This window comes from Carcharhinus amblyrhynchos, chromosome 4, assembly GCF_965287045.1.
Source record: "Carcharhinus amblyrhynchos chromosome 4, sCarAmb.v2.hapA, whole genome shotgun sequence".
NCBI classification, from domain to species: domain Eukaryota; kingdom Metazoa; phylum Chordata; class Chondrichthyes; order Carcharhiniformes; family Carcharhinidae; genus Carcharhinus; species Carcharhinus amblyrhynchos.
The window spans coordinates 27654675-27668722 of record NC_137327.1 but is presented as its reverse complement, the minus strand read 5'-3'; the positions used below and the strand labels follow the sequence as shown (position 1 = coordinate 27668722).

The 14048-nt window shown below is 42.6% G+C and overlaps 1 protein-coding gene across 1 annotated transcript in view; it reads left to right on the top strand.

Annotated features, from left to right (window-relative positions):
* The window catches only part of jph3b (junctophilin 3b), a 155377-nt gene that overhangs the window by 15695 nt on the left and 125634 nt on the right, over positions 1-14048 (top strand). The window contains exon 2 of the mRNA XM_080186892.1: positions 12593-13367. Coding sequence (XP_080043018.1) covers positions 12593-13367 — 775 coding nt within the window. The remainder of the gene's footprint in view (positions 1-12592; positions 13368-14048) is intronic.

The window sequence follows — 14048 nt, the reverse complement described above, 5'->3', positions numbered from 1 at the left end:
TACATAGATCTTGGGTGTGATTTTCACGGCCTGTTGAACTGGTGAAGTAGCATAGTGGCTGGGAAATTTCAGTGTGATCCAAAAAATCAGATTCGCGCCTGGCATTCGGCAGATAGCAGTCTTTCTGTGGTATCTGGCTGATTTAAATATCTATAACATTATTTACATCTGTTTAGCGAGCTCCAGACGCTATTCTGTGGACTCAATTAGGTGTCTGATCTCACTGGTGAACATTCCCACCAATAAGAATCAAAGCTGGTCCCCAGCAATTGTGGGACTGGAGGCCATTGAGACCCCTCCAGGTACTTGGGGACAAGGGGAGACAGTGCCCTTTGGGCAGTGCCAGCCTGGAACCCTGGCAGTGCCAGCCTGGCACCCTGGCACTGCACACTGGTCACTAGACAATGCCATATGGGCAAGGCCTGAGGGGGCAAGTCTGTAAGAGGGGAGAGAAGGGGGAACTCTGCATCAGGAGGTGGAGGCTAGTGGTAGGGCCAGCAACCGGGGGTGGGGGGGGGGTAGTGTAGAGGGTTGGTGATCAGGAAATCAGTGATGGGGTGTTGTCCGTTGGGGAGGTGGCAAATTTGGAGGTCTGTGGGGGGGAGTCTTCTGTATGGGGGCAGTAGGGTGGCGATGACTGTTGTGGGGGGGTGGGGGGGGGGAGCACAGGCATTGACAGATCTCCCATATACTTTATAGACATGTACACACTGGGTGGAAACGTCACAGAAGTCTGAAAACCGAGGACTTTCAGTCTGAAATCTGGGACTTAGGCTCCTGCTCTGCCCACTGGCTTGGAACCCTCTATTGCAAAAAAAAATGACACTGTGGAAACATTGCGTGTGGAAGCTCGCTGAAAAAACTGGAGTGAAAGTCTCCGGTTTTCAGACTTTTGAGACACAGAGGATGGGATTTTATGGGCTTGCTTGAGCGAGATCAGAAATCTCCATCTAAGGTCAATGGATATTTCCATTGTCTGTCCCTTGCCTGCTCCGATTCTGTGGTGGGCAGGGCCATAGAATTCTAGCGAGAATTTTTTTGAGAAAATTCTGCCCAGAATATACATTCGTTTTGATTTTCCAGAATTTCCTAGATTCTAGAACAGTCCCCATAGATTGAATGTAGCAAATGAAACTACTATTCAAGCAAGGAAGGAGAGACATAACAGCAAATTAAAGGCTAGTTTAGCCTGACCTCTGTTGTAGAGAAAATGCTATAACTTATTATTAGGGAAATGGTAACAGGACATTTAAAATGATGAGGCAGCATCAGCATGGATTTATGAAAGGGAAATCATGTTTGACAAATCTGTTTTTGAGGTTGTAACTAGCAGGGTAGGTAAAGGGGAACCAATGGATGTAATTTATTTGGATATTCAAAAAGCAACATTCAATAAGATGCAATACAAGAGATTGTTACACAAAATTAGATTTTATGAGATTGAGGATAAAATATTAACAGGGATTGAGGATTAATTAATGGACAGAAAACAGAATAGGTCATTTTCAAGTTGGCAAGCTATAAATAGTGGGTACTGCAGGGAACAGTGTTGGATCTCAGCTATTTACAATCTGTATTAATGTTTTAAAAGAAGGTAATGTATCTTGGTTTGCTGATGATACAAAATTAGGTATGGTATGAGGAGACCATAAAGAGGCTCCACAGGGATGTAGATGGGTTAAAAAAAAATTAAAAATATAGCAAATGGACCAAAGACAAGGAGAAATGTGATTTAACATAGAACATAGAACACTACAGCACAAACAGGCCCTTCGGCCCACAAGTTGCGCCAATCACATCTATACCTACTAAGCCATAGACCTATCTATACCCCCCAATCCCATTAGATCCCATATATTCATCCAGAAGTCTTTTAAAAGACCCCTGCGAGTTCGCCTCCACCACCACCGATGGCAGCCGATTCCATTCACTCACCACCCTCTGAGTGAAAAACTTACCCCTAACATCTCCTCTGTACTTGCATCCCTGCACCTTAAATCTGTGTCCTCTCGTAGCGACCGTTTCAGCAATGGGAAATAGCCTCTGAGAGTCCACCCTATCTATTCCTCTCAACATCTTATAAACCTCTATCAGGTCGCCTGTCAACCTTCGTCTCTCCAGGGAGAAGAGTCCCAGCTCCCTCAACCAATCTTCATAAGGCATGCCTCCCAATCCAGGCAACATCCTTGTAAATCTCCTCTGCACCCTTTCAATAGCTTCCACGTCCTTCCTATAGTGAGGCGACCAGAACTGTGCACAGTACTCCAAGTGGGAACTGACAAGGGTCTTATATCCACATTGGTAGGAAAAATAGAAAGGTAGAGTATTTCTATAATGGTGAGATACTGGGAAATGTTGGCATTTAGAGGTATCTTTATTCACATATCACAGAAAATTAACAAGCAGGACAGCAAACACGTCGGAAAGCAAATGATATGTGAGTCTGTGTCACAAAGAGGTTGGAGTGCATGGGTAAAGAAGCATTGCTGCAATTATTTAGGATTTTGGTTTGGTGAGATCACACATGGAGTTCTCAGCACAGTTTTGATCTCCTCCTGCAAAAAAGATATACTCACTTTAGAGGAAGTGCAGTGATTCATTAGACTAATTCCTGAGATGAGTGCTTAGTCCTCTCAGAAATTGAGTAGACTAAGTCTATATTTCCTAGAGATTTGAGGAGTGAGAATGAAACATAAAATTCTTAAGGAGTTTGAAAGGATAGTTGTTGGAAGGACTGTTCGGCCCTTGACTGTAGTACCAAGAACAGAGGGAGGGTGAGGTCAACAACCTCAGAATAAAGGGTCAACCACTTCGGACAAAGATAAAGAAAAAAAATCTTAATTCAGAAGGTTATCAATCTTAGGAATTCTCAATCCCAAAATGCTGAGGATATCTGTCATTGAGAATACTCAATTGATAGATTTTTGAATACTAAGGGAATTAAATATGGAGATGGCACAAGAAGGTGCAACTGAGGTAGAAAAGCAGCCATGATCTTACTGAGTGATGAAGCAAGAATGAAGGGTTGAATGACATACTGCTGCTCTCATTCATGTGGTGAGGGGGTAAGATGTGCTGATGTCATGACATATTATTTTGCCAATATAAATTTTCCAAGTCTAACTTTAAACTCCATACAATATTGCCAATAACTGGCAACAGAAACGCAAGACGTAATATTTTCATTGTAGGACTAATTTTGTCGTGGCAGTGGGAACTGGGAGTATTCTTCACTGTGGAGGCCAGTGGGAACTTGCGCCATATTGTGCGATGCCAGTCTCATTAATTATGCAGCACGGAGCTTCTTGACATTTTTCACAGTGGGGTGGACTGAATGGCATGTGCCCTGCCATGATACCTGCTCACCATATTTAAAAGGTGTCAGGACGTTAACTTACTCACCACTGAAGGAGGCGATGGTCCGTCGATCACAGGGAACTCTGGCCCCCAGATTCAATGAAGCATCCTTGAAAATCCTTCTCAGTGCAGTTTGGGCCAGAAGGGGCATCCTCCACAGACAATGCTGGAGAAGAGGTATCTGCGGCATCCACGTTGGACGATGAGCCTCTGAGATGGGTTTTGCTGACAATGGTGGGGGACATCATGCAGAGGTGTTAACAGAGTGGAATGTGAGGTGGAGGAGTCTGTCCACCTGCAACTTGTGTTCACGTTGAGGTCTCCAAGGGGAAAGAGGGTGATGGATGCCATGGAGAGTCTGGTCCAGCAGAACACCCAGTTTCTACCGCAGATGCGCATAGACCTACATTCCATCACTGTAACCATGGATGAGCTTTGCTGTGACTATGCATCAACCCCTTTCCAACTACCCTTTCCCCTCAAAGAGTCAGGCAGGGCCTTTGGGCACCCAAATAGAGAAGACTGGCTGTCGGACACATCTGGGACCACCACAAAGGTCTCTCTGAGACTGTTTGGCCCTTCAGAATCCCCCTTGTCTATGCCCCCTTCAGCTTTGTTAATGTTATGACACTTGCACTTTAATGAGGTCCGATATGGTTTATTTGTAATGTAGTTCTTAAGCCCTGTGTGCCCTGTTCCCACCCATCATCTTTAAAAGAATACGCACAGGTTGGGTCTATGTGCCCTGGAATCATGCATGTGCAGGGGACAAAGGTGTTTGCCAGGGCCCTTGTGAGCCATGTGCAGGAAGCCTCCCATGCACGCTGTGCCTTTGCCCTTCACGCTCTCATCAGTGCCAGTGCCTGAGCATTGTCAGTGCTACATGCTGGACTCCACTTCAGTTGCCCAGTTAGCTGACCTGCCGCGCCACACATCCTGATGACTCAAATCCCATGCAGCATCTCAAAATCTCTACCACGAAGCTCTTCTGTTCCGAGCAGCCATGGTTTTTGTTATCTTTAAGGGGCCATTGAATACCTTTACCCCTCCCCCCAGTCCACACCCTGCCCCCATTATCATTGACCCCCCCCCAACCTGGCATTATATTTGACCTTCGCACAGTGGATCTGCCGCCCACATCTGCTTACTCTTAGAATCTGCTTCTTCTTCCGTACTCCCTCCAATCACCCTTCACGCATCATCATTGAACCCTCACCCTCCCACCCACCAGCTCTCACTGACCCCTTTAACCTTCACCATCTCTGCCTATCACCAACACACTCAGTATGCTCTCTAGGACTAATCAGCTGACACCATAAATCTTCTGTCAGAGCCCCTTTGCCCTCTTCTCCCTATTCGCATTCACTCCTGCACCAATGTCACCGCCCCAAAGTTCACACTCCAGCACTACCCTTCCCACTCTTCTGCTCCATACTACCTCACCCATTTTCTTTCTCCTGCCACCCCCAACCTCCCCATTTCCTTCTAGGCCTCCACACCCAATCCACCTCTTCATTCCTCTCCAATTAACCACTCCACCCCCCCCACCTCATCCAACACAGACTGTTACCACCCAACAATACCTTCTGAGGTTTGAAGATCCACACCCTGGAAGCTGCTGGAGTGAGAAGGTCCACATGGTTGATACTCCATTCACCCACTGCTGCACACAATGTTCCAGGGTCCATGGTGGCTGGAGGCCTGTATCCCAATCTTCAGAGTCAAATCCCGACATGTGCACGCCACATTGATCCAGACATGCTGTGGACTGGTGTGAAATCCTGCTGGTGATATGTATGATTGAGCGGAGGGGGTAAATTCTGGTTGGGTCTTCACCTGCAATATATTGATAGGATGAAAAATGGTTTCATGCTGGCCTCTGGCAGAATAGCGAGCTGTCATGACAGGTAGGAGAACACTTTCCAGCCACCCTTTTATATGGCAGAAAACTGATTATATGGTTCTTACCACACTGCTACCCCCAAGACCCACCACAGAATCTGCTGCCGGGGGGACTGGAAAATTCTGCCCACATTATCTATAGTACGTGCCCATAGGCAATGGCGCAAAAGTGAATGTAATACAAAAAAGTAGTGATTGACTCTTGCAACCAGCACATTAGCTGAAATATCCCCTGACTAAATGCAAAGCAATCAATAATAATTTCCATTCACTGGGCGAGAGTAGGAATGCTACTATTCATCAATGGACAAGTGCTGCAGAATCATTCAGTCAGCTTTTTGTAAAAACCTGCAGCCCAGCAAGCAAAGACCATCACAAGCTGAGCAATCAAATCTGATCAAATCATTCATTTTCTTGCTTGAAATTTCCCCATTCACTTGGTCAAATAGTGTTGGGAAAAAAAAACAATGATATTAATATTCTGTATTCGTTTCAGAATTCTTCCGTATCCATTTTATTTCCTTTCTACATAAAAGAGTAAACAATTCTGAGAAAAATCAGTTCATTGATAAGTATCTGCTTTGGACACAATCAAAAAATCAGGATAAATTGTTCTAGTTAGGTTTTACTTTCTGCTAAAATTTAGCTGCATACCTTCCACGAACTAATGGACCTAAAGTAAAGTCTATTTATTAGTCACAAGTAAGGCTTACATTGAATGAAGTTACTGTGAAATTCCCCTAGTCAGTACAATAAAATGCAATTGTTGCATTAAAAATTATTCATTGATGAATGAATGATAACGTGATGTACTTTTACTAATATTGTTGAGAATTGATTTATCATTTAAAAAAACATTTTAATGAGTATCTGGACTTCCACCTGTGAGTAACCTGATTTTAAGTCACTGAGAATTATTTTAAAAAACAATTTTACTGAAGCATTTGCTAGTTTCATTAATTTTTTAGAAAATTGCATATTTTTAACCCGTAAAATCCATAAATTGTGCCCACAGGTCCTTGTATGCATGAGAAAACAAGCTTAATTTAAATCCTTGAAAGGTCACAAATACTTACCACTTGTATTACTTCAACTGGTGATCATGAGCAGTTTTGTACATAACGCTGTCCTCAGATGAAATGACTTTTTAAAACAACATTTTAAGATTTCACAAATTCAGTTACACTTGACTGTTTCTAACCCAGAACACACTGATAAAGCTAATGCAAATTATACCTCAAATAATAAATTAGTCATGAGATGTTAAAAATACCTGGAAGAAGTTCGCTTTTCACAAGCGTTACACATGAGTTATGGTTTTATTTTTTCCATTTATGCAGCAAATTATTAAACCTTGGAAGCGTCGAGAAATATAGTAATTATCCACTTACACCCAAATTGTGTAAGACTTTTTAAGTGGAAGAAATTTCCTTCTTCCTTAAAGGTGGCCCTTGATGTCAAAGGGATGGTAGCAAACGCAGGGTTTTTCAGTGGTGAAAATTTTAGAATCCTGCAGTGCAGAAGGAGGCCATTTGGCCTGTTGAGTCTGCACTAACCAGAATCCCACCCAGGCTCTATCTCCATAACCCCATACCCTAGCTACTCTCCTGAACAATCAGGGGCAATTTAGCATGGCCAATCCACCGAACCCACACATCTTTGGATGGTGGGAGGAAATTGGAGCACCTGGAGGAAACCCACACAGACATGGGGAGAATGTGCAAACTCCACACAGATAGTGGCCCAACCCAGGAATTGAACCCAGGTCTCTGGCACTGTGGGGCAGCAGTGCTAACCATTGTGCCATCGTGCCGTTCAAAGTCCATTTGACTATCTTCATAAAAGAGGTTAAAAATATTAAGCAGATGAATCAATCACCATTTAAATTTTGATGCAGAGTCTGCTACCTGACCTTTTTTTGAGAACTATTTCTCAGGGCATGTTTGACTGGTTAAGCAAAGACATGTGCAGTTGTGAATAGAAGAAAATGTCACCCACCTGCCACCCACTTGGGCATGCTAAATTGACCCTGGTGTTAGGGGATTAGCAGGGTAAATATTTGGGGTTATGGAAAGAGGGCCATGGTGAGATTGTGGTCGGTGCAGACTTGATGGGCTGAATGGCTTCCTTCTGCACTGAACATGGATTCTGTGATTGTATTTGAGTTGGTGAAGTTGATGGACCTCTGCACGGTTCTCATGGCTATCTCCACATGGACTTTGAACACAAGATGTGCCCACATTGGAACAGGTGTCACTTGCTCATTGGGTAATTAATGACAACTAATTACCTAACGGTAATTACCCCAGTGGGGTCAGAGTGGAGGTCACCTAGTATGATGGTGGAGTGGGACTAAGGAATTTTTGAGCCCTAATGGGCTTGCAGTAGTGTTGGAGGGTGAGTTTTATGAGGATTGTGGACACTGTAGCCTAAGTTAATCAGTCAGGCCTAAAGTACCATAGGTACAAGCTCATCATGAGGCTTTGATAGTGAGAAACTTCACTGCTGCAGTGCTACCCTGTGACAGAACTATAAATATACATGGAGATAAAGGGGAGAGAAATATATTTAAAGAATATTAAAAAAATGAGAAAAGATGTTTCTCATCTTTTAAACATTTTTATGTCATCTCCCAGTCCAAAGATGTGCGAGTTAGGTAGATTGGCCATGCTAAATTGTCTGTTAGCATCAGGGTAAAATGCGTGGAGTTGCAGGAGTGGGGCCTGGGTGGGATTATGGTTGGTGCAGACTTGATGGGTCAAATGGCCTCTTTCTATACGGTAGGGATTCTTTGATTCAATGTTCTGAGGGAGTGGGAAAAAGATGTCGGCACAATCAGTAAATGAGAAAAGCTAAGCTGGTCCATCCAACCAATCTCATACTTCTGTAGTGCAGCTCAACATTATGACCCTCCACTCAACAACAGTTGTATGATTACTCTGGGAGAGGCAGAAAACAGAAAAAAAAACCCTATACTAATTCAAGAATCTGGTACACCCTTCTCCAAACTCTAAAGGAAACAAACAAATTCAATGGTGTCACATTCATCTTGAGACACATTTGTCTAATACCCTCCACTGCTATGGTATGTCACAGCCAGGAATTCACCCAGCTCCCTTTTGAATGTTGGCAATGGATCTGCACCCACTGCATACGCTGGCAATACACATAGAAACACAGTGCACAGTTTCATGTGTCATTAAAAAGTTTCAAATTGGAGTTAATGAGTAAAACAGATAGAACATCCAAGAGACCCTCCTCCTCCAAGTAGCAGTAAGTGTGTAATATTTTTGTTTTGAGTTTGTCCTGTGATAGACTGGTTTAGTAGATTTGTTGTATTAGAGGTAGAGGTGAAATATTATCATAGCTAAACTATACTGTGATAAGGGGAAGTTCAGAAACAAAAGTTGAAGTCATAAGCTACTGCGGAACAATGTCAAGGGAGATCTACTAGTTTCCTTTAAAATACAAAATATTTATATACATGGAATTTAGAGAATATAATTAAAGATATAATCATGAAATAAAACTTCAACTTAATTACCCTGAATGAAATCAAATCCAGACTGAAAAGGTGAAAGCATTCAGTCACTTTTTGGATGCTTATCAGAATTTGGGTCATTTTGGTTTTGAGATCCTCACCCTTTTAAGAACATATGGTGCATAATTATAAAATACTGAAATATGTGTGTATATTTAATACACATTGGGGTACCTGCACTGATACAATGGACTACAGTGGACCTGCAGTATAATGGGAGGTCAGATCATGTAAAAATGTTGCAATTGCATTCGGAAGTTCTCTCATGATGTAACAATGCTGCATTACTGAACACCAACAGCTTCAAAAGAGTTTTAGCTTCTTACTGCACTCCAGGACATTTCCTTGGATTATGAAGTAATAATGTCCAGACACAAGCCAGAGAGGGAAGAAGTAAGGAAATGTTGTGAAGGTTGGGATGAAATAGGGAACAAAAGATCAAGGTGCACAATTTTTGCCCTAATTTTAAGACAATAGTCTCCTTTCCATTTAGTAGGTTCTCCAGCTTCAATAGGTGGTAGGAATCTAATTTAAATGGAAGTCAGGACTTAATGAGCAGAGAATACAGCTTGTGTTGCAAAAATATGACTGTTCAATAGGATTCCTCATGTCTTGGCTTTGAAAGTTGCCTCTCCATATGAGAAAAATATCATTGTAACTACAACAAAAACTAAAGCATTTTGAATCTAATAACACATCTCAAGGCACTTCACAGGAGTACTTTTAAACAAAACTGGGCATCAATCACAGATGGAGGCATTAAGACAGATGAGGTGGACTTTGAGGAGCACTTTAAAAGACAAGGAAATACAGCTATGGGGACACAACCAACATTTGCTTCTATCTATCTATACCACCTCAGTCTTTAATAACATCAAGCCTTGAATCACATGATGATCTTCTCCAGGGCTTCCTCTGCAAGTGACTTTTCTGTTCATGAGAGAGTCCTTTAAATTCCTAATAAAAGAAAACTGTTTCAAGTACACTTCATTTCTTTTATTGCTGTTGTAATATTAAGTATTAGTAGTATTCATACAGGTATTGTGAAAGAGCCAGGAATTAATTTGTTTTCAGCGAGGAGTCTTCAACAAAGCAATAAGCAAAATGCTGGAGGGCTACAGGTAACAGGAGCAAATGTTCAAAAAGAATGTTCCTCTTTGAGTATAGCGAAAGCTTCTAACAAAAAAGCTGCAACAATATTAACTTGATATTGACTCTGCTGTTGGAGTTTAATTTATGTATTCTTTGTTATTGAATACAATTTCTTAAAGATTTATTATTTTCTAAATTCAGTATCTATCTGTAACAGTGTTCAAAAACAATGATGGACTGATAGCTTTCAAAAGTATAATGAAGAACGTTTTTTTTGTCACTGCTTTGAACTTGAGTCCCAGGCTGTAAAAATATTATTGCTAATGTCACATTCATAAAAATCTTGAAATTCATTTCATCTATGTCAGAATAAAGAATATTTTCTCTCTTTATCTGTTTAATGTTTAAGCTTTAGGACTCTGCCGGTTTCATCAGAAAATCAAACATGTAATTTTGTCTCAACTAACCATGGGGTGAGCAGTCTGTACAATGATAAACTAGCCATTCTCAAATATAGTAGGGCCCTAAAAGGGGTGGCACGGTGGCACAATGGTCAGCACTGCTGCCTCACAGCACCAGGGGCCCGGATTCAATTCCGGCCTCGGGCGACTGTCTGTGTGGAGTTTGCACATTCTCCCCATGTCTGCCTGGGTTTCCTCCAGGTGCTCCAGTTTCCTTCCACATTCCAAAGATGTGCGGGTTAGGTGTATTGGCCATGCTAAATTGCTCCGTAGTGTGAGGGGGGCTGATAAGGTTAATATGTGAGGTCACAAGGATAGAGCAGGCTGGGTGGGGATCGGGGAGATCGGGTTAGCCATGGGCAAGGACATAGGGGCTGGCCTGGATGGACCTGGGAGGCCAGCGATCAGGAGCTGTGGGGGGGCAGGGTGTCGGAAGGCCAGTGATGGGTTGCAGGGCTGACCAGTGATCAGGAGGCCAGCAATGGGGGTGGGGGAGACATTGCATTGATATCCATGCTGACAGATAGGCGCATACACAGTGGCCTGCTCAGCAATATGCTGCAGGCCTCTCAGGCAGGAATAGGCCCTGCCCACAACTTTTCAAAAGGAATCACACTGACGGACTCTGTGATGCACAGAGTATTGGAGATTCAATGTGGGAAAACTGGTGGGAGTTACTCCCATTTTCCCATACGTTGGGAACTTAGAATTTTTTGGGGAGGGCTCCAGCCAAGATCTTTCATCTAATCTCTTAGTTAATGTCAGTAATGAAATAGCTTGAGATAATTCACATTTAATATGGAAGGGCATTAGAACTGTTGCAACTTGTGAAGTCATGTGAAAGTATTATAAAATGGCCAAAGAGAGGAGTGTCCATTTCTATCTCCTGAATCTAGTAGAAACATTACAGGTTGTACCTGGAATTAGAGTTTATATTTGCCTCATTTACAAACCAGTTGAAGTAAACTCTCACTACGGATATTTCAGAAGATTATTTAAAACTTATAATTCTGAACAGGATTGTTTCCTAGATAGATTAGAAACACACTGGAATTTTTTTTTCTTATTCTTTCATGAAATGTCAGCATCGCTGGCAAGGCCACAATTTGTTGCTCATCCGAAATTGCCCGTGAGAAGGTGGTAGTGAGCTGTCTTGTTGAACCTTTGCAGTCCAACTAGTGTAGGCACACCTACAGTGTTGTTAGTAAGTGAGTTCCAGGATTTTGACACAGCAACAGAGAAGAAAATAGGTATATTTGTAGGTCAGGACCATGTTTGTCTTAAAGGGTAACTTGCAGGTGGTAGTGTGCCATCTGGGTGGCCAAGGTTGCAGGTTTGGAAGATGCTGTCAAGCTTTGGTGAATTGCTGCAATACATGTTATGTACATAGTGCACACTGCTGCCACTGTGTGTCACTGGTGGAGGGAGTCAAGGTTTAATGTGATAGACTTGGTGGTGAGCAAGCAAGCTGCTTTATCTTGGATAATGGCAAACTTCTTGAATGTCGTTGGAACTGCACTCATCCAGGAAAGTGGACAGATTCCATCACACTCCTGACTTGTGCCTTGTAGGTGGTGGACAGACTTTGGGGAGTCAGGAGGTGAGTTCTTCCCACAGAATTCCAAGTTTCTGACTTGCTGTTGCTGCCACAGTATGAGTTTGCTTGGTATTTCAGTTTCTGGTTAATGATAACCCTCAGGGTGTTGATGGTGAGGGATTCAGCAGTGGTAATGCCAGTGATATCAAAAGGAGATGTTTAGATTCTTGGAGATGGTCACTGCTCGGCACTTGTGTGGCAAAAATGTTAGGTGTCACATTATTATCAGGTTAAAGTGTTATGGACCTAAATGAAGTAACATTTGGCCATCTTCAAATCTTACTGACAGGTGAACAGATCTGTTTAGATACACATCCAGCCTGAAATAGTTGTGACATACCTGCTGAGAGTTTCATCATTCTCTTTTGTTTCAGATTTCCAGCATTTATACTTTAGTTTGTTTTTTGTTTATGTGCTGTAAATGAGGATGTTTATGACAGATTGTATTTATGTGAGAGGGAGAGACAGTTCAGTGAACCTAGATGAATTAATCAGTATCTAACATTTGATCAGTGCCTACAAGAATTAACTTACATGTAGATTTATTCAACCGTGGCTGATGGCTATTCATTATTTAAGCTGTATTTATACGTACACTATAAATATAATAAATATTTAAAATTGTTGTGTTCTCTGTTGCAGGTACCTATCAAGGGCAATGGGTTGGAGGAATGCGCCATGGGTATGGTGTGCGTCAGAGTGTTCCCTATGGGATGGCTGCTGTTATCAGGTCTCCTCTTAGAACTTCAATTAACTCTCTAAGAAGTGAACATAGTAATGGTACAGCCATACACCCAGACACTCCAGCCGGAAGTCCTGCAGGATCAAGGGGGGGCTTTGTTCTCACTATGCATAGTGACAATGATCTTCTTTCAACCAAAAACAAAAAGAAAGGGATTTTCCGCAGGTCCCTTTTGAGTGGACTGAAACTCCGGAAGTCCGAGTCCAAAAGTTCCTTGGCCAGCCAAAGAAGCAAGCAGAGCTCATTTCGAAGTGAAGCTGGGATGAGTACGGTCAGTTCTACAGCCAGCGACATCAATTCCACGATTAGTTTTGGTGAGGTCGAGACAGATTTGTCAGTCATCGAAGATGATATAGATGCAACAACAACAGAAACGTATGTCGGAGAGTGGAAAAATGACAAACGCTCTGGCTTTGGGTTAAGCCACCGGTCTGATGGCTTGAAATTTGAAGGGGAGTGGCTGAGCAACAAGAGGCATGGTTATGGATGTACAACATTTCCAGACGGAACAAAAGAAGAAGGCAAATATAAACAGAATGTGTTGGTGAGTGGGAAGAGGAAGAACTTGATTCCTCTACGGACAAGTAAGATTCGGGACAAAGTGGATAGGGCAGTGGAAGCAGCTGAGCGGGCTGCAGCTATTGCCAAACAGAAAGCTGAGATTTCTGCATCCAGGTAAGAAGCTGGCTGCTGACTCACTTCAAATTGTGAGATTTGCAATGATTTTGTGTGAACCTAACTTCATGTTAACAAACAATCAATTTGTTCGAAATTCATGGCACCAGAGGCGCCAAGACTGAGGAGCTAGTGTACAAGTGGTAGCAGTTTATACAGTGGCAAAGCCATTGGAGGTGGTCAGTGGAAGTGGGAGCTCGGCCCATGAATCCCCAATTAAATTGAGGTTGGCCAATTTAGTAACATTATCTCAAGAGAAGGAAGGATCAAAGGAGTTCGGCTGAAAGTCCCAGAGGTTTAGAAAGGAGAAGAAGAAGAGTAATATTGGAAGGTTAAAGGGAGTCTGGAAGGGAATTGGTGCCAAAGTGGCAATATGCAGCGATATTACTAGGAAAAATGCAGGAGTCGGCAAATTGCAATGTGGACATGAGCCAAAAGAGAGAAGGGTTCTGGTACACAAACAGGAAAGCTGATGTAACTGAATAGAAACATGCACTGATGGAACTTTAGGGCTGCAGTTTTATACTGGACATTTGAATGATGAAATAAATTCAGCAACTACCTACCCACTGCCAAATCCTGGGATTGTCAATTAAATCTGAGCCCCGCTCCTGCCATGTCAGTATGCTCCCTCAACCTTAATGTGGAGATGCTGGCAGTAGGTGAGCACAGTAAGAAGTC